Below are 21,984 nucleotides of genomic sequence, written 5' to 3' on the forward strand. Positions count from 1 at the left end.
CACCGATGAGGGCAGGGGGAGCGATGTCCGTGGGGGTGGAGGGGGTCTCTCAGTGCACTGTGAGACCAGGGCACCCTTTCAAGATGGTGCCCAATCACTGGTATGTTTAGGCCCTGCCCTTCCCAGAACCGGCGCGCAACTCACCATTCTCCAAAAACATGACTGAGTTTGGGACGATTGCGGTTCAAACCCCACGCCGATCGACAGAAGGACAAGGGCAGCAGATACATGGGAACACCACCACCTGCAAGTTCCCCTCCAAGCCACTCACCATCCTGACATGGAAATATATCGGCCGTTCCTTAGCACTCATTGGGTCAAAATCCTGGAATTCCCTCCCTAACGGCATTGTGGGTCAACCCACAGCACGTGGACTGCAGCGATTCAAGATGGCGGCTCACCACCACCTTCTTGTGGGCAACTAGGGATGGGCAATAAATGCTGGCCCAGCCAGCGACGCCCATGTCCCATGAATTAATTAAATTCCCATCATTATAGTTTTCTTTTAGGGCAATCGCAGCCACTGTATAAATATAGAATATATCTTTCATTTTTTCTGTCTCTCCCCTAATTATCTGTGGTTCCCAAGGCACAATATCACTTTACAGCGAAGTTGATAGATTTTAGAAAGGTAAATTACTGATGGTTCATGGATTCTGGTAGAATTGCCACCATCTAATCCAGTGGCTTGAGAGGGCTGAATGGCCTTCTCCTGTTCCTGTGCTATGTAAGTATGGCTCCCCTCTCCCTCTCCCGCCAACCCCCAAGTGTTATTCGCACCCACCTTCCACTGTTTGTGCAGGCTGCGGACAGTCTCCTGGAGACCTTGCTGCTCCTGTTCAGGGAGGATGTCAGTCAGCTCATCACAAGCCTTCAAAAAGGCATTCAGCGTTCTTTGATCCAACTGCCCAAAGAAATCCTGGTGGGGGGAGGAAGGAATTGGACCGTGAATAAGAGTAACCATCACTGATCAGCCTCCGTCTCTCGGACACCGCATTGTAAACGTACTTACTAGCTATACCCCATGCTGCCCACTTACATTCCCAAGCAGTTATCACCGGCAAGGCTAGATTTGGGATAGAACATAACGCTCCACCAGATGGACCACAGCGGATCACCATCACCTTCTCAGGGGCAGCACGGTGGCACAGTGGGTTAGCACTGCTGCCTCACAGCGCCAAGGACTCGGGTTCGATTCGCGGCTTGAGTAACTGTCTGTGCGGAGTCTGCACGTTCTCCTCGTGTCTGCGTGGGTTTCCTCCGGGTGCTCCGGTTTCCTCCGAAAGACGTGCCGGTTAGGTGCATTGGCCATTCTAAATTCTCCCTCAGTGTACCCGAACAGGCGCTGGACTGTGGGACTGGGAGATTTTCACAGTAACTTCATTCCATAAGACCATAAGATATAGGAGCAGAACTAGGCCATTTGGCCGATCGAATCTGCTCCATCATTCAATCATGGCTGATATGATTCTCATCCCCGTTCTCCTGTCTTCTCCTCATAACCCCTGATCCCCTTATTCATCAAGAACCTATCTATCTCTGTCTTAAAGACACTCAATGACCTCTGATATTCGGGTAAGCGTTCTCCAAGGCGGTCTTCACGACACACGACGGCGCAGAGTCGCTGAGCAGAAACTGACAGCCAAGTTCCGCACACACGAGGACGGCCTCAACCGGGATATTGGGTTCATGTCACACTATCTGTAATCCCCACAGCTTGCCTGAACCTGCTGAGTCTCACTGGCTGTCCTGTTTGGAGACAATACACATCTTTTTAGCCTGTCTTAATGCTCTCTCCACTCACATTGTTTTGTTTCTTAAAGACTTGATTAGTTGTAAGTATTCGCATTCCAACCATTATTCTGTAAATTGAGTTTGTGTCTTTATAAGCTCTGTTTGTGAACAGAATTCCCACTCACCTGAAGAAGGGGCTTAAGGCTCCGAAAGCTTGTGTGGCTTTTGCTACCAAATAAACCTGTTAGACTTTAACCTAGTGTTGTTAAACTTCTTACTGTGTTTACCCCAGTCCAACATCGGCATCTCCACATCATGATGTCCATGAAACCATTGTCGATTGTCGGAAAAACCCATCCGGGTCACGAATGCCCTTTAGGGAAGGAAATCTGCCGTCCTTTCCTGGTCTGGCCTACATAAGACTCCAGTGACACAGCAATGTGGTTGACTCTTAACTGGCCCTCAGGGGTGGGCAATAAATGCTGACCCTGCCCGTGAACCCCACATCCCATGAACGAATAAAAAGAAGTGACAGTAATAAATCAAATCGAACGGCCTTGGATCGATATATCAAATCGAAGGGTCAGAGTGCGCCCCCCGCACCCCCCCCACACCCACCCCCCCACCCCAAACCCCTCCACCTCCCTCCCGTACGGGCAGCTTCATCCCGGCTCTCCGGCCCTCACCGTGTGTCTTGCCAAAAGTCGCTCGGGGTTTCCCTCCTCCATCATGGCCGTTTGGGCCGACTGCAGAATCACTTCCAGCTCCTTCCTGCAGTCCTCGAACCTCCTCAGCAAGCTGCTGTTGGTTTCCATGCACTTCCTCCACTCCACTCCCCGCTTGACCATGTCCTGTTGGGAAAGAAGAGTGCGAGGCGGGGGGGGGGGGTTAATAAAGGGGCAATATAAAAGTTAAAGTTTTTAAAGTAAAGTTTATTTATTAGTCACAAGTAAGGCTTACATTAACACTGCAATGAAGTTACTGTGAAATGCCCCTAGTCACCCCACTCCGGCACCTGTTTGGGTCAATGCACCCAACCAGCACGTCTTTCAGACTGTGGGAGGAAACCGGAGCACCCGGAGGAAACCCACGCAGACACGGGGAGAATGTGTAAACTCCACACAGACAATGACCCAAGCCGGGAATCGAACCCACGTCCCTGGCACTGTGAGGCAGCAGTGCTAACCACTGTGCTGCCCATAAAACCAATTCTTCTTGACCTCAGAATGTTGCAAAGTGCTTGGCAGCCAATCAGATACTTGGAAAGTACAGTCACCACTAGAGCCTGGGAAAGATGGCAATCAATTTGCGCACAGCAAGATCCCACAAGCAATGTGATCATCACAGTGGCACAGTGGTTGGCACTGCTGCCTCACAGCGCCAGGAACCCGGGTTCAACTCCAGCCTCGGATCACTGTCTGTGTGGAGTTTGCACATTCTCCCCGTGTCTGCGTGGGTTTCCTCCGGGTGCTCCGGTTTCCTCCCACAGTCCAAAGATGTGCGGGTTAGGTTGATTGGCCATGCTAAATTGCCCCTTAGTGTCAGGGGGATTAGCAGGGTAAATGTGTGGGGTTACTGGAATAGGGCCTGGGTGGGATTGTGGTCGGTACAGACTCAATGGGCCGAATGGTCTCCATCTGTGCTGTAGGGATTCTGTAATTTTAGATTTCGCCAGATCATCTGTTTCAGGAATAAAAGCAAAATACTGCGGATGCTGGAATCTGAAACACAAAACAGAAAATTCTGGAAAAACTCAACAGGTTCTGACAGCAACTGTGGAGAGAGAAGAGTGTGCTAACAGCCGGAATCTTATCACCGTTCACGCCGACGCGATTTTCCTATCGCGCCGCAGTGAACAGTGATTCGGCTGGCCACCAAATTCTCTGACCTCACTGCGGTGTGGCATGAACGGGAGGTAAGATCTCACCCAACGTTACAACTCTGGACGCTCTGATGAAGGATCATCCAGACTCGAAACATTGGCTCTATTCTCTCTCCACAGATGCCGTCAGACCTGCTGAGATTTTCCAGCATTTTCTGTTCTTGTTTCAGATTCCAGCATCCGCAGTATTTTGCCTGTATCCCCTGGGTCTCAGGATCACCAGTCTAGTGACATTATCATTACGCTGCCACCTTTCCCAGAGTTCAGCCCTGCGGACGTTTTAACCTCTCCTCCTCCTCTCTGTGTGCGGCCAGATGGTGCAAATTGTTTCAAAGTTTACTTATTAGTGTCACAAGTAGGCTTACATTAACGCTGCAATGAAGTTACTGTGAAAATCCCCGAGTTGCCACACTCCGGCGCCTGTTCGGGTAACACTGAGGGAGAATTTAGCACCTAACCAGCACGTCTTTCCGACTGTGGGAGGAAACCGGAGCACCCGGAGGAAACCCATGCAGACACGGGGGGAATGTGCAGACTCCGCACAGATGGTGACCCAAGCCGGGAATCGAACCCGGGTCCCTGGCGCTGTGAGGCAGCAGTGCTAACCCACTGTGCCACCGTGCTGCCCTGGTGCCTCCATACTTAGAAATTCCTGCTCTGGGAGCAGTAATCTAAATACAGGACATGCTAACGCTGACCTGCCCGATATTCCGATTGGCATTCCCGGAAGCTTTTTGCCGGTGATGCGTACAAACTGATTTTTAAAATATGACCTATATTTTGTAAGCGTTACATGGGCAGGAGTGTATTCTGTCTGTGGTGATATATCGATTGGAATGAGGCCTCACATCAAAGGGCACATCCACACAATAAACCACAATGTCTCAGCCCTGGATGCATTGTGTCTGTGAAACAAGCTGCAGTTCTGGTGTTTTACCGTACATTATATAGTTCAGTTCAGCCGAGCTCTCCATTTGAATTCCCGTGGCAACAAGAGGCATGATTATTTTCTCTATCATAGAATTATAGAATCCCTACAGTGCAGAAGGAGGCCATTTGATCCTTAGAATCTTAGAATCCCTACAGCACAGAAAGAGGCCATTCGGCCCATCGAGTCTGCACCGACCACAATCCCACCCAGGCCCTACCCCCATATCCCTACATATTTTACCCACTAATCCCTCTGACCTACGCATCCCAGGACACTAACGGCAATTTTTAGCATGGCCAATCAACCTAACCCACACATCTTTGGACTGTGGGAGGAAACCGGAGCACCCGGAGGAAACCCACGCAGACACGAGGAGAATGTGCAAACTCCACACAGACAGTGACCCAAGCCGGGAATCGAACCCGGGTCCCTGGAGCTGTGAAGCAGCAGTGCTAACCACTGTGCCACCGTGCCGCCCATAATCCGCCCATGATCCATCAAGTCTGTACTGACCACAATCCCATCCTATCCCCGTAACCCCACATATTTACCCTGCTAACCCCCCGAAACTAGGGTCAGTTTAGCACGGCCAATCCACCTAACCCGCACGTCTTTCAGACTGTGGGAGGAAACCGGACCACCCGGAGGGAACCCACACAGACACGGGGAGAATGTGCAAACTCCACACAGACAGTGAGCCCAAGCTGGGAATTGAACCCGGGTCCCTGGCGCTGTGAGGCAGCAGTGCTAACCACTGTGCCACCGCTTGCTTTGTTTGGGGTACAAAGAACAAGAAACCAAGAATAGTATAGCACAGGAACAGGCCCTTCGGCCCTTCAAGTCTATGCCGATCTTGATGTCTGCCTAAACTAAGACCCTATGCACTTACGGAGTCCGTATCCTTCCATTCCCATCCTATTCATGTATTCGTCTAGTTGCCCCTTAGATGCGGCTATCGTACCTGCTCCTCCCCGGGCAGCGCGTTCCAGACATTCACCACCCTCTGCGTAAAAAAACTTACCTCACACATCTCCTCTAAACTTTTCCCCACGCACCTTAAACCTATGTCCCCGAGTACTTGACCTTTCTACCCTAGGAAAGAGCATCTGACTATCCACTCTGTCCATGCCTAACATGACCTTGTAAACATCCATCAGGTCACCCCCCCCCTCAACCTCGGTCTTTCCGGTGAGAAGGTGAAGATTTTGAACCCGGCTTGGAGGAGCAGTAAGGAAAACCCACCTGGAATGCTGCTTGAATCTGAAGGAGTTTTTTCTGAAGGACGGAGGGATCCAGGTGTCTCAGCGCTTTACTGGCCGTCAGCAGTTTCTGAACCGTCTGCAGGTCCCTCTCGGATGCGGCCATGGCTTTCTTGCATTTGTCTTGGAAGGTTGTCAGTTCCTGTTGGGGGGGATAGAAGGAGCAGAGACGTTAGGCCCAAGATGCTGCTGCCAAACTCTGCCGCGCCTGAGTGAAACCCTCACCCACCTGATTCCTCATCTTGAAGCTGTCCACGGAGTGACCCTGAGCGTCCGCAGGCGAGGTGATCTGGTCAGCTCTGTTCAGAGACTCGTAGAACGCCGTGATGTCCTTCTCCAGCTCGGCCAGAGGAGCCAGAAGCTGCTCGGCCTCCAGCAGCAGACACTGAGAGCGTTCCCGGACCTGTGCAAACACCACCGAGCGGAGACAAAGCCAGTACAGGCATCAGGCAGGCAAAACCTCAGCACCTTACTCCAAACCCAGACCGCTTACAGGACATTTCTATCTCTCTTCCGCAAGAAACCACAAAGTCGTGAACATAGCCCAGTCCATCAGGCAAACCAGCCTCCCATCCACTGACTCCATCTATACTTCCCGCTGCCTCGGAAAAGCAGCCAGCATAATCAAGGACCCCTCGCACCCCAGACATACTGGCCGGAATTTTATCCCCCACGCCCCCCCGCCCCCACCACCCAGAATCGGGGCGGGCGAGGCTCGTACAACAGCATTCTCTGTCGGCCTGGGCGCAATCTTACAGGCCTCGGGTGGGCGAGGCGATAAAATTCCAGCAACTCTCTTCCAAACACAAATACAGAAGATGCTGGAAAATCTCAGCAGGTCTGACAGCATCTGTGGAGAGAGAGAATACAGCCAACGTTTCGAGTCTGGATGACCCGTCGTCAGAGCTGTCTTCCACCTCCTTCCGTCGGCAAAAAGATACAAAAGTTTGAGGTCACCGACTCAAGAACAGCTTCTTCCCTGCTGCCGTCAGACTTTTGAATGATTTGATTTGATTTGATTTATTCTTGTCACATGTATTGGAATACAAATGAAAAGGATTGTTTCTTGTGTGCTGTACAAAGCATACAGTTCATAGAGTACATGGGGATAAGGGAAGGAAAGGGTGCAGAATATAGCGTTATTGTCATAGCTAAGATGCAGAGAAAGATCAACTTAATATAAGATCATATATCGGGGTCGGAGATTTGGCAGGGGTGGGGTGGTGAATTGAAACGATTGGTAGAAAGATTAGCGGGGAAGCTGAGGAAATTATTTTTCACCCAGAGGGTTGCGGGGCTCTGGAACTCACTGCCTGAAAGGGTAGTAGAGACAGAAACACGCTACCCACTTAGAAGGGGTGTCTGGATTTGCCCCTGACATCCTGTAACCTACAAGGCTGTGCACCAGTGCTGGAAAGTGTGATAGAATCCCTACGGTGAAGAAACCAGCCATTCGGCCCATCGAGTCTGCGACCAACTCTTACACAGGCCTACCCCGTAACCCCACATATTTATCCCACTAATCTCCCTCACCGACACAGCTTTGGACACTAAGGGGCAATTTAGCATGGCCAATCCACCTAACCTACACATCTCTGGACATTAAGGGGCAATTTAGCATGGCCAATCCACCTAGCCTGCACATCTTTGGAGTGTGGGAGGAAAACGGAGCACCCGGAGGAAACCCACGCAGACACGGGGAGAATGCGCAAACTCCACACCCAAGGCCAGAATGAACTCGATTTCCAGCAGAGAGGCCCTGGTGTAAAACCGGCATCACCTAACGGACCGGCTGCGATGCGGTTTTAGACCCAGGTACCAAGCAGAAAATCCACCCCAGTTGCTCGACCCTGACGCTGTGAGGTAGCAGTGCCTCAGATGAAGCTGAGTGGCTCATATTTCGGCCAGCACAGACACAGTGGGCCAAATGGCCTTCTGTAACGACTCTACTGTGATTGGAACTCAGGATTCTGACCTCCTCGTTTGGAGGCTGATTCTTACTTTGATCAGCTGATCCTTCACGGTCGACATTGTGGCCAGCATCTGTGTCACCTCATCCTGGGGCGTGTCCTTTGTCAGCTGCTGCGCTGTCTTGGAGACCAGTTTGTACTGAGCTTCCATTATTGGCACCTTTTGCTTTGTCACCTGCACATCACACCAGAAAAATACACAACAAAAAGCGCATGACAATCCAACAAGGTCATCCAAGAAACTAAACCAGTGAAGCAAGGCCTTTTACAGAGGCCTGTCCGTGTGCATCAGTGAACCGGTGTGCTCCGGTTTGCTGTACAATACAGCAGTGCCAATGCCGGTACCACTTCATAGAAATCATAGAAACCCTACAGTACAGAAAGAGGCCATTCGGCCCATCGAGTCTGCACCGACCACAATCCCACCCAGGCCCTACCCCCATATCCCTGCATATTTTACCCACTAATCCCTCTAACCTACGCATCTCAGGACACTAAGGGCAATTTTTAGCATGGCCAATCAACCTAACCCGCACATCTTTGGACTGTGGGAGGAAACCGGAGCACCCGGAGGAAACCCACGCAGACACGAGGAGAACGTGCAAACTCCACACAGACAGTGACCCGAGCTGGGAATCGAACCCAGGTCCCTGGAGCTGTGAAGCAGCAGTGCTAACCACTGTGCTACCGTGCCGCACTTGTATAAAGTCTTTGGACGCGATCTTACCGGCCATTCACGCCACGCTCCCGCTGCAGCGAGGTCATTGAATTTGGCAGCCAGCCAAATCTCGCTGGCAGTGAGACGTGCGAGTCCGGAGAATTTCTTTGGCGACTTGTATTGAACAGGTATCCAGGCTGCCAACCCCAGAGATGGGATTTTCCAATCCCCCCCGGCGGCGTGTTTCCCAGCGGCTCCCCATTGGCCACCGTTGGGATCTTCCAGTCCCGCTGATGTCTACGGGGTTTTGCATGGCTTTCCTGTTCGGCTGCTGGGCAATCCGTCGGGGGTGTGGGGCGGGGAGGGTGGTAGGCACGCCTTTGACAGAACCAGAAGACCCAGCCAGTGGGAAGGGCTGGAAAATCCCACCCCGGGACTTTCTGTACCAATTCAGAAAGTTCCCTCTCGGTATAATAATAACACGGGGGTTAATTTTATGAGCATCATGTCCACCACATATACATACACAGATGTATACATGATATTTGAGCATATACACAGACACCTACACATACCAACACATACTCTGCCAGTACGTTGATTGTAGTAGGAACGTTTCACAAACAATGCTTTGATGGAATAGTCTTCCTCAAAATCTCTTTACCCGCTATTTACCCCCAAAAATTAACCTCAATACTTTCAATGTAACCTGTCCCACATGTAACATTGCACTGAACAATTGTTCCAGTATAAGGCAAGGGGACGGAGGTTTAGAGGGGATGTGAGGAAAAACTTTCTCACCAGAGGGTGGTGGGAGTCTGGAACTCACTGCCTGAAAGGGTGGTGGAGACAGAGACCCTCATGACATTGAAGAAGTATTTAGATGTGCACTTGAGAGTCCCAAGGCACACAAGGCTTATGGGCCAAGTGCTGGGAAATGGGATTAGAATAGTTAGGTGATTTGTCTTTGACTGACACAGGCATGATGGGCCGAAGGGCCTTTTCCTGTCCTGCAGATCTCTATGATTCAGAGAGTTGTGAACCTGTGGAATTCTCTACCACAGAAAGCTGTTGGGGCCAGTTCGTTAGATAAGTTCAAGAGGGAGCTGGACGTGGCCCTTGTGGCGACAGGGATCAAGGGGTATGGAGAGAAGGCGAGAGTGGGGATACTGAAAGTGCATGATCAGCCATGATCATATTGAATGGTGCTGCAGGCTCGAAGGGCTGAATGGCCTACTCCTCCACCTATCTTCTATGTTTCAATGGCTCTCTAAAGTTGTTTCGCCCACTCCAGCTCTGACTGCCTCCCATCTGACGAACCTCCAACAGCTAATCCACCAACACCCTGCATGGTAAGATTTTCAGTGGTGAGGCCTGGGTGTAAAACTGGCATCAACTGACGCACCAGCTGAGTTGCAGTTTTAGACCCAAGTGCCAAGTGGAAAATCTGCCCCATGAGCTCAAGTCTGATATCATAAGACCATAAGGAGCAGAATTAGGCCATTTGGCCCATCGAGTCTGCTCCACCATCCAATCATGGCTGATAAGTTTCTCAACCCCATTCTCCCACTTTTTCCCCATCACCCTTGATCCCCTTACCAATCAAGAACTTATCTATCTCTGTCTTCAATGCACTCAATGACCTGGCCTTCACAGCCTTCTGTGGCAATGAATTCCACAGATTCACCACCCTCTGGCTGGAGAAATTCTTCCTCATCTCAGTTCTAAAAGATCATCCCTTTACTTTGAGGTTGTGCCCTCGGATCCCAGTCTCTCCGACTAATGGAAACATCTTCCCCACGTCCACTCTATTCAGGTCTTTCAGCATTCTGTAAGTTTCAATGAGATTTCCCCCCTCATCTTTCTGAACTCCACCAAGGACAGACTCGAGATTGGCATGTTGTGAAGACCCAACTGGCTCACCATCGTCCTTTAGGGAAAGGAGCCTGCCACCCAATCGATGGTCGACACGTGACTCCAGTCCCGTGCTATGTGCTGGATTCCTAAAGCAAGAAGCCTGGCCTCCCAAGTGTTGGTCAAATCCTGAGGACAAACAAAGAACTGGGACTATTCGTAAGTAGTATCCGTGCCTCAGTGGACAGAGTATCCCCCTACATCTATAACATGTCTATCACGCAGCGTTCATTGTCAGACACTCCTAACACTTCTATGCAGCACTCTCTTTAACATTTCCACCACTCCTAATCAAATACATTCACGTTTCTCTCTGAGGCTGTGCTCTCGGATCCTAGTCTCTCTGACTAATGGAAACACCTTCCTCATGTCCACTTTATCCAGGCCTTTCATTATTCTGTAAGTGTCAATGAGATTCCACCCTCCCCACATCCTTCTATACTCCATCGAGTACATATGGTACCTCCATATCTTGCACGTAGGTCTTGACATTGAGGAAGGAGACCTCCACCGGGGCATTTTGTTTCTCGTTGGCCATCTCCACGAAGCTCTTCAAAGCCGACACTCCGTCCAGATACTCCTGCTTCAGTTTGTCCATCTCGTCTGCCCGTGCGTACTGTAAACAGGGACACGTCATTGCAATAGCTGGAACGACCCAAAGCAACCCCAGCCTGCTGCAACCCAGCTGGATGCAGTATGGCCTCGTCGCCAGTGAGACTGCACGTTGAACCCCATTGATGTGCAGACACTGCTGATATAATCTTCTCTGCACCTTGCCTTTATGTAAATTCAAGTTGCTGGAAGATGTAATTCAGCACAGTGGACACACAGGGTATGAACACACGGTAAAGAATTGCAGTCAATGGTTACCTGGTGCATAATTAAGCAGTGGCGTCCATTAATCGAAACAAAATGGCTACCACTAAAACATTCTGGTTAAACAGCAATATCTGATGCACAGTGGTTAGCACAGCTGCCTCACCGCACCAGGTAGCATGATCCACAAAGGATAGCCACAAAGTTAGAACCAATCACCCCCCCACCGTACCTTCCTTCTGACTCTGTGGACAGTGTATTTTTAATAATAATAAAGGGGTGGCATGGTGGCACAGTGGTTAGCACTGCTGCCTCACAGTGCCAGGGACCCGGGTTTGATTCCTGGCCTTGGGTCACTGTCTGTGTGGAGTTTGCATGTTCCCCCCGTGTCTGCGTGGGTTTCCTCCGGGTGCTCTGGTTTCCTCCCACAGTCCGAAAGACGTGCTGGTTAGGTGCTAAATTCTCCCTCAGTGTACCCGAACAGGCGCCGAAGTGTGGCGACTAGGGGATTTTCACAGTAACTTCATTGCAGTGTTAATGTAAGCCTACTTGTGACACTAATAAATAAACTTTAAACTTTAACCATTTCTCAGTGCACCTTTTGGTGGGAAGTTGATGTTTTTTCCACCTTGAAGACACCAAATAACTTTTTTTTCAGGGGATGAAGCCAGCACTGCCTCATCAGACCTGAGCACACACGTGACTCCAGTCCATCGCAAGGCACCGGTGAGCTGAAGTGACCCAGCAAACCAACCGGTTGTGAAAGGGAACATGGATATGAGAAGGACAATGGCCACCATCTTCTGGGAGCGTCTGGGGATGGAAAATAATTGTTGGCCTTCCCAGTAGCGGCCGCAAAAGAAGAGTAGTGGCCTCTAAGATCTTTGTCTAGCAACTGAGCACAAGTCCTAACGGTCTGCAAATGGATCCTGCCACCAGCATTACACACTTTTCTCAGCCCTTATCCAATGGTGGCACAGTGGTTAGCACTGCTGCCTCACAACTCCAGGGTCCCGGGTTCGATTCCCGGCTTGGGTTACTGTCTGTGCGGAGTCTGCACATTCTCCCCGTGTGGGTTTCCTTCGGGTGCTCAAGTTTCCTCCCACAGTCCAAGAGACATGCTAGTTAGGTGATAAATTCTCCCTCAGTGTATCCGAATAGGCGACAGAGTGGGGCGACCAGGAGATTTTCACAGTAACTTCATTGCAGTGTTAATGCAAGCCTACTTGTGACACTAATAAATAAACTAAATCTTAAAGTCATGGAGGGCTGGCCACCATCAGCATTCTCTACACCGCTCGACCCGACAGAAGGAAGGACCGGACGCAGGGAAACTTACATGTTTCACTTTGACGAAGAGCTCCCGCCAACGCCCGTTCAGTAAGAGCAGCTGCTGCTTGAGGTCACGAGAGACCAACTCATCGCACGTTTCAATGAGGAAATTCCCCGCATCGTTCATGATGGAGTGCTGTTGGATCCAGTGAGGGAGATGTCGGAAGAAGTCCTTCAAACACAAACATGGAAGCGACGTGAGGCGGGAATACTGAACGTTAAACATCAGCAATTGCTTTCGACTGTCCGCGACATGACTGCACCACTTATGTAAAAGAATCGTTCGTCCACTGTGTGATACTGTGCCTTTAAGAAAAATATTTGTCATGTTTCCTGTGCAGGATCTGTCTTAGCCGTTAACTTTATTATTACCGGTGCCGCTGCGTCTGTTTCTGGCAGCCCTCTATGGTTACTGGAGCACCATAGAATCATAGACTCCCTTAATCATAGACAGTGCAGAAGAAGCCATTAAGTCCACTGAGTCTGTACTGACTCTGTGACAGAGTATCTTACCTAGGGTCTCTCCCCCACCCTATCCCCGTAACCCCATATATTTCCCATGGCTAATCCATCTAACCTATACATCTTGGGACACTAGGGGGCAATTTAGCATGGCCAATCCATCTGACCTGCACACCTTGGGACTAATTGTTGCACATCTTTGGACTAATTGGACATAATTGTTCCTAATTGCTACAATGTTTGTTTTCATCTGAACTAACGCTGTCCTGCTGTTTTCAGTGATAAAAGCTAATTACTGCAGATGCTGGAATCGCAAACCAAAAGAGAAAATGCTGGAACATGAGGTCACTCCAGCATTTTCCAGCATTTTCTCTTTTGGGCTGCTGTTTTTAGTGTTTTCTCCTGGGCTTTTGCAGAGTAGGACTTGATTGGGTCGATTGACTGTAATATCAGGAGACTGGGTGGAGCTAGGCTTACATGGAGAAATCAAGCTCAGTTGCTGTTTGGAAGCTGCAAAGAGAAGTAGTCCTTTCCCTCTCTCTGAACTCTGGAGATTGGGAGCTGCCAGAGATTAGGCTTATATATCTGGAATTCTGCTGTTTGAGGTTATATTCTTCTCTGGAAACTGCTGTCTGCATCTCTGTCCAGAGGTGTTAAAAGGCTGGAAATCTAGCGTCCAGGTGAGCGTATTGTTTTTTGGTGCTCCCTGGTTCTGAAGAAGGGATTTATGTCACTCTATAGTTAAATTGGAGCTATACAGATAGCAACTGTTAAGAATGATAGAGTGGGATTTTCCAGCCACGTTCGTTCGATGGCCAGAAAATCCCACCCAAGGTCAATGGACCTTTGCACGGTCCGTGTCCTGCCGGCTACGATTCGTTTGGGAAAATTCTGCCCATACTTTGTCATGTTTAAGTATTTTAGTTGGTAAAAGTGATGCTCATTCTTTTTGTTATATTCTAACTGTGTCCTTAAATAAACTTTGATAAAAGCTCCCTAGTGGGTCACTTGAATCATACCTGGAGTGAAACATCTTACGCTCACCCTAATGCCAAAATCAAAATTAACAGTTGGGGTCTAGGCTAACTTCATAAAATACATCGGAGTTTCTGGTCTGGTCCCTAACCGGGTGCTCTGGTTTCTTCCCACAGTAAGAGTTTTAACAACATCAGGTTAAAGTCCAACAGGTTTATTTGGTAGCAAATACCATTAGCTTTCGGAGCGCTGCCCCTTCGTCAGATGGAGTGGATATCTGCTCTCAAACAGGGCGTAACCTGTCCGTGGAGGTGCGCAGTGTGAGGAGCATGCTGGAAGAAGTGGTTACCTGTTTGAGAGCAGATATCCACTCCATCTGACGAAGGAGCAGCGCTCCGAAAGCTAATGGCATTTGCTACCAAATAAACCTGTTGGACTTTAACCTGGTGTTGTTAAAACTCTTACTGTGCTTACCCCAGTCCAACGCCGGCATCTCCACATCATTCTTCCCACAGTCCAAAGATGTGTAGGTTAGGTGGATTGGCCATGCTAAATTGCCCCTTAGGGCAGAATTCTCCAGCCGCGCTGGTCTAGAAGCCGGAAATTCCCGCCCAGTTGTCAATGACATTTCACATTCTCCGCAACCCGCCCACTAAAATTCCAGTGGGGGGTGGGATGGGAGAATTCCGGCCTCAGTGTCCAAAGATATGCGGGTTAGGTGAATTGGCCACGCTAAATTGCCCCTTAATGTCGGGGGAGTGGCAGGGTAGATATGTGGGGTTACAGGGATAAGGGCTGGGTGGGATTGTTGTCGGTGCAGGCTCGATGGGCTGAATGGCCTCCTTCTGTACTGTCGGGATTATATGGAAATGGGCGCGATTAGCAGAAATGTGACCCGGTGATTAGTTCAATCTGGGCTGTGGCGAGTTTCCAGCCCATGTTTCTCTCACCAAATTTAAGATCCCACCAGCAAAAGCAGCTGAGTGCGCAAGCCCCACTTTCTACAACGGCAAAGTGTGCATTCGAGCTCTGCCGGTTTGACAAATGCCGCAGCGTCAGCTTTTACCTTCTTGGCAAGTTCCGGTTGATTCAGCATCTTCTCCGCATCTTCCAGCCAGGCCTGCAGGCCTGTCACTGTGTTGCTGTACTTGTCCCAGTTGGTAACCACTTCTTCCAGCATGCTCCTCACACTGCGCACCTCCACGGACAGGTTACGCCACTGGACCAGCGAATCAGCCAGGAACTTGTTGACATTCTCTCTCTCTTCAGCTACGGGAAGAGAAGTATTTAAAGTTTAGAAGTTTACTTATTAGTGTCACAAATATAATTTTGTCTTTTAAAAAGCATTTAGACCGTTACATAGATAAGATGGTTATAGAGGGTGTGGGCCAAACATGGGCAATTGGGACTAGCTTAGTTGTTAAAAAAAAAAGGTGGCATTGACAAGTTGGGCCGAAGGGCCTGTTTCCATGCTGTGAACCTCTATGATTCTATGACTGTAAGTAGGCTTACATTAACACTGCAATGAAATTACTGTGAAAATCCCCTAGTCGCCACACTCTGGCACCTTTTCGGGTACACCAAGGGAGAATTTTTAGCATGGCCAATGCACATGACCAGCACGTCTTTTGGAGCGCAGGAGGAAACCGGAGCACCCGGAGGAAACCCACGCAGACACAGGGAGAATGTGCAGACTCCACACAGACAGTGACCCGAGCCGGGAATCGAACCCGGTTCCCTGGCGCTGTGAGGCAGCAGTGCTAACCACTGTGCCACCATGTCGCCCATGATAGCTCCCGCAGTGGGACAGAGGAAATTGGCAAGGCCAGGGCATTCATCCGGTGTGGGGAGAGAGTCATCGTTAACAAACGGCCGGTTACCTGAGTCCTCGACTTTCAAATACGCCTCAGCCGCCTGTTTCAGAGACTGGAAGGTGACCTCGTAATGTCCAAAAAACTTGTTGCCTTCGACAAATGCCTGCAGGGAAAAAGCAAAGGTGTCAACGAGGTCTAGGGTGTAACGCACTCAAAGCATTAAAAGCTCGCAGGGACTCAACGTAATTTTAAAAATAACCAATCGATTGTTGCCTTTATCTCAACTGAAGGATGTGAGGTATCGGATCAGCTGAATCTCATTACCCAATCTACCGTCTTTACCCGGTCTGGCCTACCTGTGACTCCAGAGCCACAGCAATGTGGTTGACTCTCAACTGCCCTCAGGCAACTAGGGATGGGCAATAAATGCTGGCCCAGCCAGAGACGCCACGTCCCATGAATGAATAAAAGAAAAGAATTTCAATAGGTTGGAGGAAGTTTTTTACACAGACGGTGGTGGAGGCCTGGAATGCGCTGCCACGTGAGGTGGTTGAGGCAGATACATTAGCGATATTTAAAACTTATCTTGATAGACACATGAACAGGCGGGGAATAGAGGGATACAGGCAGTTGGTCTAGATAGGACAACTTGATTGGTGCAGGCTTGATGGGCCGAAGGGCCTGGCCCTGTGCTGTACTATTCTTTGTTCTATGTTTTTGGGAGAGAGTTATCTAGATTTCCACCACCATTTGTGTGAAGAAGTGTTTCCTGACACCGCCCCTGAACGGCCAAACTCTATTGTAAAGGTCATGTCCCCTTGTTCTGGACTCCACACCCGCACCTCCACCCCCCCACCCACCACTCCCCCCCTCCCCCACTCTCCCCCCCCCCACTCTCCCCCGCAACCCCCCCCCCCCCACCCCCCACAGAGGAAATAGTTTTTTTCTATCTATCCTGTCAAGTCCATTGATGATTTTTTTTACAAACCGAATACATCACCTCTCAACCTTCTACTCTCAAGGATACAAGCTAAGCTATGAAACCAGTCAGAAATAACTCCTCAATTGCTGGGTGTCCCTTCACCAGATTCCTTTTATTTACAAACTCGATTCCACTCCTCAGAGTGTTTCAGGTACAAAGTCAGAATCCAGTGGCCCAGTAGCCCTGATACTCCTCAATATATATGTGGTGAACCATCGTTGGTTCCCACTAGGTAGTACTGAGCCAGGGTCTGGCCAGTACTATGAGTCTGTATATATGTTGCTGTTGGGGTTAGGGATGGGTTGTTCTACATGTTACTGTTGGGGTTAGGATTGGGCTGTTCTACCTGTATTATAGTTATTATGGTACATCCCAGTCGGGCTCCGCCTCCTGGGAGAGGTATAAAGGTCACTGCTCTGTCTGGGACCCCTCAGTCTGGGATCGTGTATTATATATGGTAGCTCTATTGTAGTAGTCAATAAAAGCCTTTATTTCCTCGAGCACCTCTAGCCCCGTGAGTTATATCGCGTGTCAATATATACACAGGTGAGGCTCCCTGATTGGGCAGGCAATCATTTCTCTCAATCAGGGAGCTCATACTCTAAGAGGCCCAACTCACGGGCCTCGTTGAGGTCACTATAGTCGCACCATAAAACATTTATACCGCCCCCACCCCCGGTATCATTCTGGTGAACCCACACGGCACCCTCTCTGAGGTTCATGTATGCTCCATGAGATGTAGTGCCCGAAACTGAACGCAGTTCTCCAGCTAGTATCTAACCAGTGCTTTATGTAACTGATTGATTGCTTATCCAGCGACACAGAAGCTACAAAGGGTTGTGAACGTAGCCCTCACACTTGCCCAGATTAAACTCCATCTGCCATTTTTCAGCCCACATCATAGAATCATAGAATCCTACAGTGCAGAAGGAGGCCATTCGGCCCATCGAGTCTGCACTGACCACAATCGCACCCAGACCTGATGCCCCTAACCCCACGCATTTACCCCGCTAATCCCCCTGACACTAAGAGGCAATCTAGCATGGCCATTCAACCTAACCCGCATATCTTTGGAGTGTGGGGGGAAACCGGAGCACCCGGAGGAAACCCACGCAGACACGGGGAGAATGTGCAAACTCCACACAGACAGTGACCCGAGGCCGGGAATGGAACCCGGGTCCCTGGTGCTGTGAGGCAGCAGTGCTAACCACCGTGCCGCCCCATCTGCAATTTATCAATGTCCCGCTGTATCCTTTGACAACCTTCTAATTCTGATTACATATTTTCACTGAAATATTCCCTCACAATATAACTCTGGAGGAGATGTTGGACTGATTCCTTTCTGCCGTATTTGATGATCCAGGATTTGAGTTTGGTTTCAGCAAGGACCAGGAAGGCCAGAAGTCGATATTTCAATTCCAGGAAGTCCAGCCTGGTTAAATGGAGCTTGGATGCAGTCGCGATGAATTCAAACCTGGAAGGAGGAAGTGAACATGGAGTTAACACGAGGAACTGACCGCAGGCGATGGTGTGGACACCTGAAGGTGTATCGTTAATATCACTGTCACCTTAAAGAAAGGGGTAAGATTTATCTATGTGCCCCTAGCGACCTCGGAACATCCTGTTTTGAGATGTAGTCGCTGTTGTAAATGCAGAAAACACAGCAGTTAATTTGTGCACAGGAAGATCCCACAAACCCCCCCCCCCCTTGGTAATGATAGATCATCTGGTTGCATGATCCTGGGAAAGGGATAAATATGGCCAGGACACTGCGGCAGGGAGTGGCAAGGCCAATCCATTTGTGTTCCTTCAAAATATGGGGGTAGGGCCTGGGTGGGATTGTTGTCAGTGCAGGCCCGATGGGCCGAATGGCCTCCTTCTGCATTGTAGGGATTCTATGATTCTATGATAGTGCCATGGAATCTATCCATGAGGACAAATGGGGCCTTAGTTTAATGTTTCATTTGAAAAATGGTACCTAGGACACCGACCTCACTGGAGTACTGGTCTAGTTTTTGTACTCAAGTCTCTAGAGTGGGGTTTGGACCCATAACCTGTTGTTAGGGACCAGTTCAGAAACTCCAAGGTATATTGTGCAGTTAGCCTAGACTCCAATGTTTTTTCTTGATTTTGGCATTGCGGTGAGCGTAAGATGTTTCGCTCCAGGTATGATTCAACTGACCCACTAGGGAGCTTTTATTAAAACAAACTTTATTTTTAACAACACAGTTAAAATATAACAAAAATAATTATTGTAATTTTTACCAATTGGAAATACTTAAACACGACAAAGTATAGTTCTTAACAACTTGCTATTTCTATGGTTCCAATGTAAGCAGTACCCTCATAGACGTAAATCCCTCCAAGAATCAGCACAGATATGCTCATGTGGGTGATATGTTCCCAACCTTTTAACACCTCTGGACAAATGCACCTGCCTCCTGACTCCCATACAACAGTTTTCAGAGACAGATCTACCTTCATGCAGCAGAACTCCAGAGAAAGAAATTCATTTCTTTCTGGATCCCAGTCTCAAAGTCCAAAGGGAAAAAGGGATACTGAAAAAGCGACCTCTCTCCAAAGATCCCAAGCAGCAAAACTGTGCTTGATTTCTCTGTGTAAGCCTAGCCCAACCCAGTCACATGACCTTACTTGTCAAACAACCTAATCAAGCCCTACTCTGCAAAGCCCCAGGGGAAAACACTAAAATAACAGAACAGCATTAGCCCAGATTAAAACAAACATTCTAGCAACTGGGATCAATTAGGCTGCTGCAGGACCAACAGGGCTGCCGGATGCAGACAAAACGGCACCGATAATAAAAGAAACTGCTAAAATAGAGCCTGCACAAGAAACATGACCCAAATACATTGCTTAAAGGCACAGTATCATCACACTGTAGACTCAGAGGTGAGAGCACGGCCAACATAAAGGAAAATCTACCCAGTGCCAGAGGTAGGAAGCTGACACCAGGAAGTGGTGTGGGACTGTCTACATCAGAGAGCGATGTGGTTTCCAATTTACACTGGTGCGGGTATTGCAAAGGATAAATCCAAATTGAAAACGGCTACCATCTAGACCCAACGTTATTTGGTTGAGTCAACATTCATCCCTTGAAAAAGAGCAAGTTATCAGCCCGTTATTGCAACGCTATTGATGGGATCTTGCTGTGCACACGTTGGCTGCTGCGTTTCTCTAAGTTACAACTGGGTATTCAAGAGCATCATTGTGCATGTGACTTGGAGACACCGTGAGGATCCACAAGGATACACCAGATCCAGCCTTCCTCTCTTCAGAAGGCCTCCAGTTTCCTGTCACCAAGCACCCAACCAGTGCCCAGTTATAAAATCTTTCAATCCGACGCACTGCAGGGCTGAATTGTCCAATTCCACAAAGACACTCTAGGATCTGCGCATGTCCTTCAGTAAACAACGTCCTTTCATTTTCCGCGCTGACAGCCCACCCAGGTTGTGAGAAATCTGCACATTTGGGGGCGGCACGGTGGCGCAGTGGTTAGCACTGCTGCCTCACAGCGCCAGGGACCCGGGTTCAATTCCCGACTTGGGTCACTGTCTGTGTGGAGTTTGCACATTCTCCCCGTGTCTGCGTGGGTTTCCTCCGGGTGCACCAGTTTCCTCCCACACTCCAAAGATGTGCAGGTTAAGTGGATTGGCCATGCTATATTGTCCCTTAGTGTCCCAAGATGTGTAGGTTAGGTGGATTGGCCATGCTAAATTGTCCCTTAGTGTCCCAAGATGTGCAGCTTTGGTGGATTGGCCGTGCTAAATTGCCCCTTAGTGTCCCAAGATGTGTCGGTTAGGGGGATTAAACATGGTAAATGTGTGGGGTTACAGGGATAGGGCCTTGGTGGGATGCTCTGTCAGAGGGTCGGTGCACACTCGATGGGCCGAATAGCCTCCTTCTGCACTGTAGGGATTCGACGATAGTACGGTAAGAGGTGACAGTCACTGAAAAGACAAAGTTAAGCTTCCCTGGGGGCGATCTTGCCAAAAAACCTCTAAGTGCCGAATGAACATGAAAACGGGAGGAGAATCGTGCCCGTTTTATGGGTGAGATCCCAGTCGCAATCGTACAACACTTACAAATAAAAAAGAGCCCAGATGTGACTCTCGCCAGTAGGGAGCAGGACCGAGGCTAATCTCACCGAGAAGCCGGCTGCTGAGCTCTGGGGACGCCATTGTACAGGCGCCCTGATCTCCCAGTGCACTGGGTGCAAAGCCAATTTCCCCGGCAAATCAGTGCTGGTAATATCACGAGAAGCAAACAACCAGGCAAGAACCCAATTTTGTTCGAGCCCAATTTTCCGCCTGTCACCCGATATTACCGGTGGATGAGCCGGTATGATCCTCCCTCACCTCTCCCCCCACCCAACCCCTCCAGTATTTACCAGACCTTCAGCCATCGGGTCGACCTGGATTTGCCTAAACGTGCCAAACTGACAGTGTGCTCACCGTTCTGCAGCATCTGCGAGCTGATCGACCGGGATGGGAATCCCATTCACTGACCCTGCCCGGTGGATCTGGTGGAATATTTGCTTATGACTTTCTAAGGCTTTGATCACATCCTGGAGGGGAAACAGAGACGGGTCAGTGCACTAATGCACAAAGCAAACGTTATTCTCATTAATCGGACAAGGCAGCTGCCAAGGCTGTAAATAACCAATGGGTGGCATTTTCCCATTTCTTAGTTCTTAACAAATAGCTATTTCTATAGTTCCAATGTAAGCAGTACCCCAATAGACATGACGAAACTGTCTACCCTGCTGTGCAGAGTGCTGGAAAACCTGCGTGCAGCTCGTCAACAGCTCAGCCGGCTTTTCTCGACACGCTGTGCAGCACTCTGTGCAAAATGTAATGGAGGTGTGGCCCATTTTGCCAGGCTGGCCCAGAGGGGCTGGAAAATGCTGGTAACATCGGGAATCTCCAATAACAAAAACAATTATATGCACTGGAAACGGCACAGCCATTCCCATAATATCCCAGGTATAAGCGAAATCCTGCGGATGCTGGGATCTGAAACAAAAACAGAAAATGCTGGAAAATCACAGCAGGTCTGACAGCATCTGTGGAGTGAGAATAGAGCCAACGTTTCAAGTCTGGACGACCCTTCGTCAGAGCTCTATTCTCTCTCCACAGATGTTGCCAGGCCTGCTGCGATTTTCCAGCATTTTCATTTTTCCCTCAGCCCATTGGCCCATCATTTCCCAGTTATTCCGAGCTGAATATTAATTCGCA

The 21,984-nt window shown here is 49.4% G+C and overlaps 1 protein-coding gene across 1 annotated transcript in view; it reads right to left on the bottom strand.

The window, feature by feature from the left end:
- The window catches only part of LOC144504750 (nesprin-1-like), a 603,924-nt gene that overhangs the window by 425,761 nt on the left and 156,179 nt on the right, over positions 1-21,984 (bottom strand). The window contains exons 12-22 of the mRNA XM_078230493.1: positions 21,202-21,314; positions 18,035-18,203; positions 15,814-15,910; positions 15,000-15,202; positions 12,504-12,668; positions 10,812-10,964; positions 7,808-7,951; positions 6,036-6,209; positions 5,790-5,948; positions 2,421-2,585; positions 785-919 (exon numbers count right to left, since the gene is read on the bottom strand). Of these exons, the coding sequence (XP_078086619.1) occupies positions 785-919; positions 2,421-2,585; positions 5,790-5,948; positions 6,036-6,209; positions 7,808-7,951; positions 10,812-10,964; positions 12,504-12,668; positions 15,000-15,202; positions 15,814-15,910; positions 18,035-18,203; positions 21,202-21,314 (1,677 nt within the window). The remainder of the gene's footprint in view (positions 1-784; positions 920-2,420; positions 2,586-5,789; positions 5,949-6,035; positions 6,210-7,807; positions 7,952-10,811; positions 10,965-12,503; positions 12,669-14,999; positions 15,203-15,813; positions 15,911-18,034; positions 18,204-21,201; positions 21,315-21,984) is intronic.

Source organism: Mustelus asterias, chromosome 15 (genome assembly GCF_964213995.1).
Source record: "Mustelus asterias chromosome 15, sMusAst1.hap1.1, whole genome shotgun sequence".
Lineage (NCBI taxonomy): Eukaryota > Metazoa > Chordata > Chondrichthyes > Carcharhiniformes > Triakidae > Mustelus > Mustelus asterias.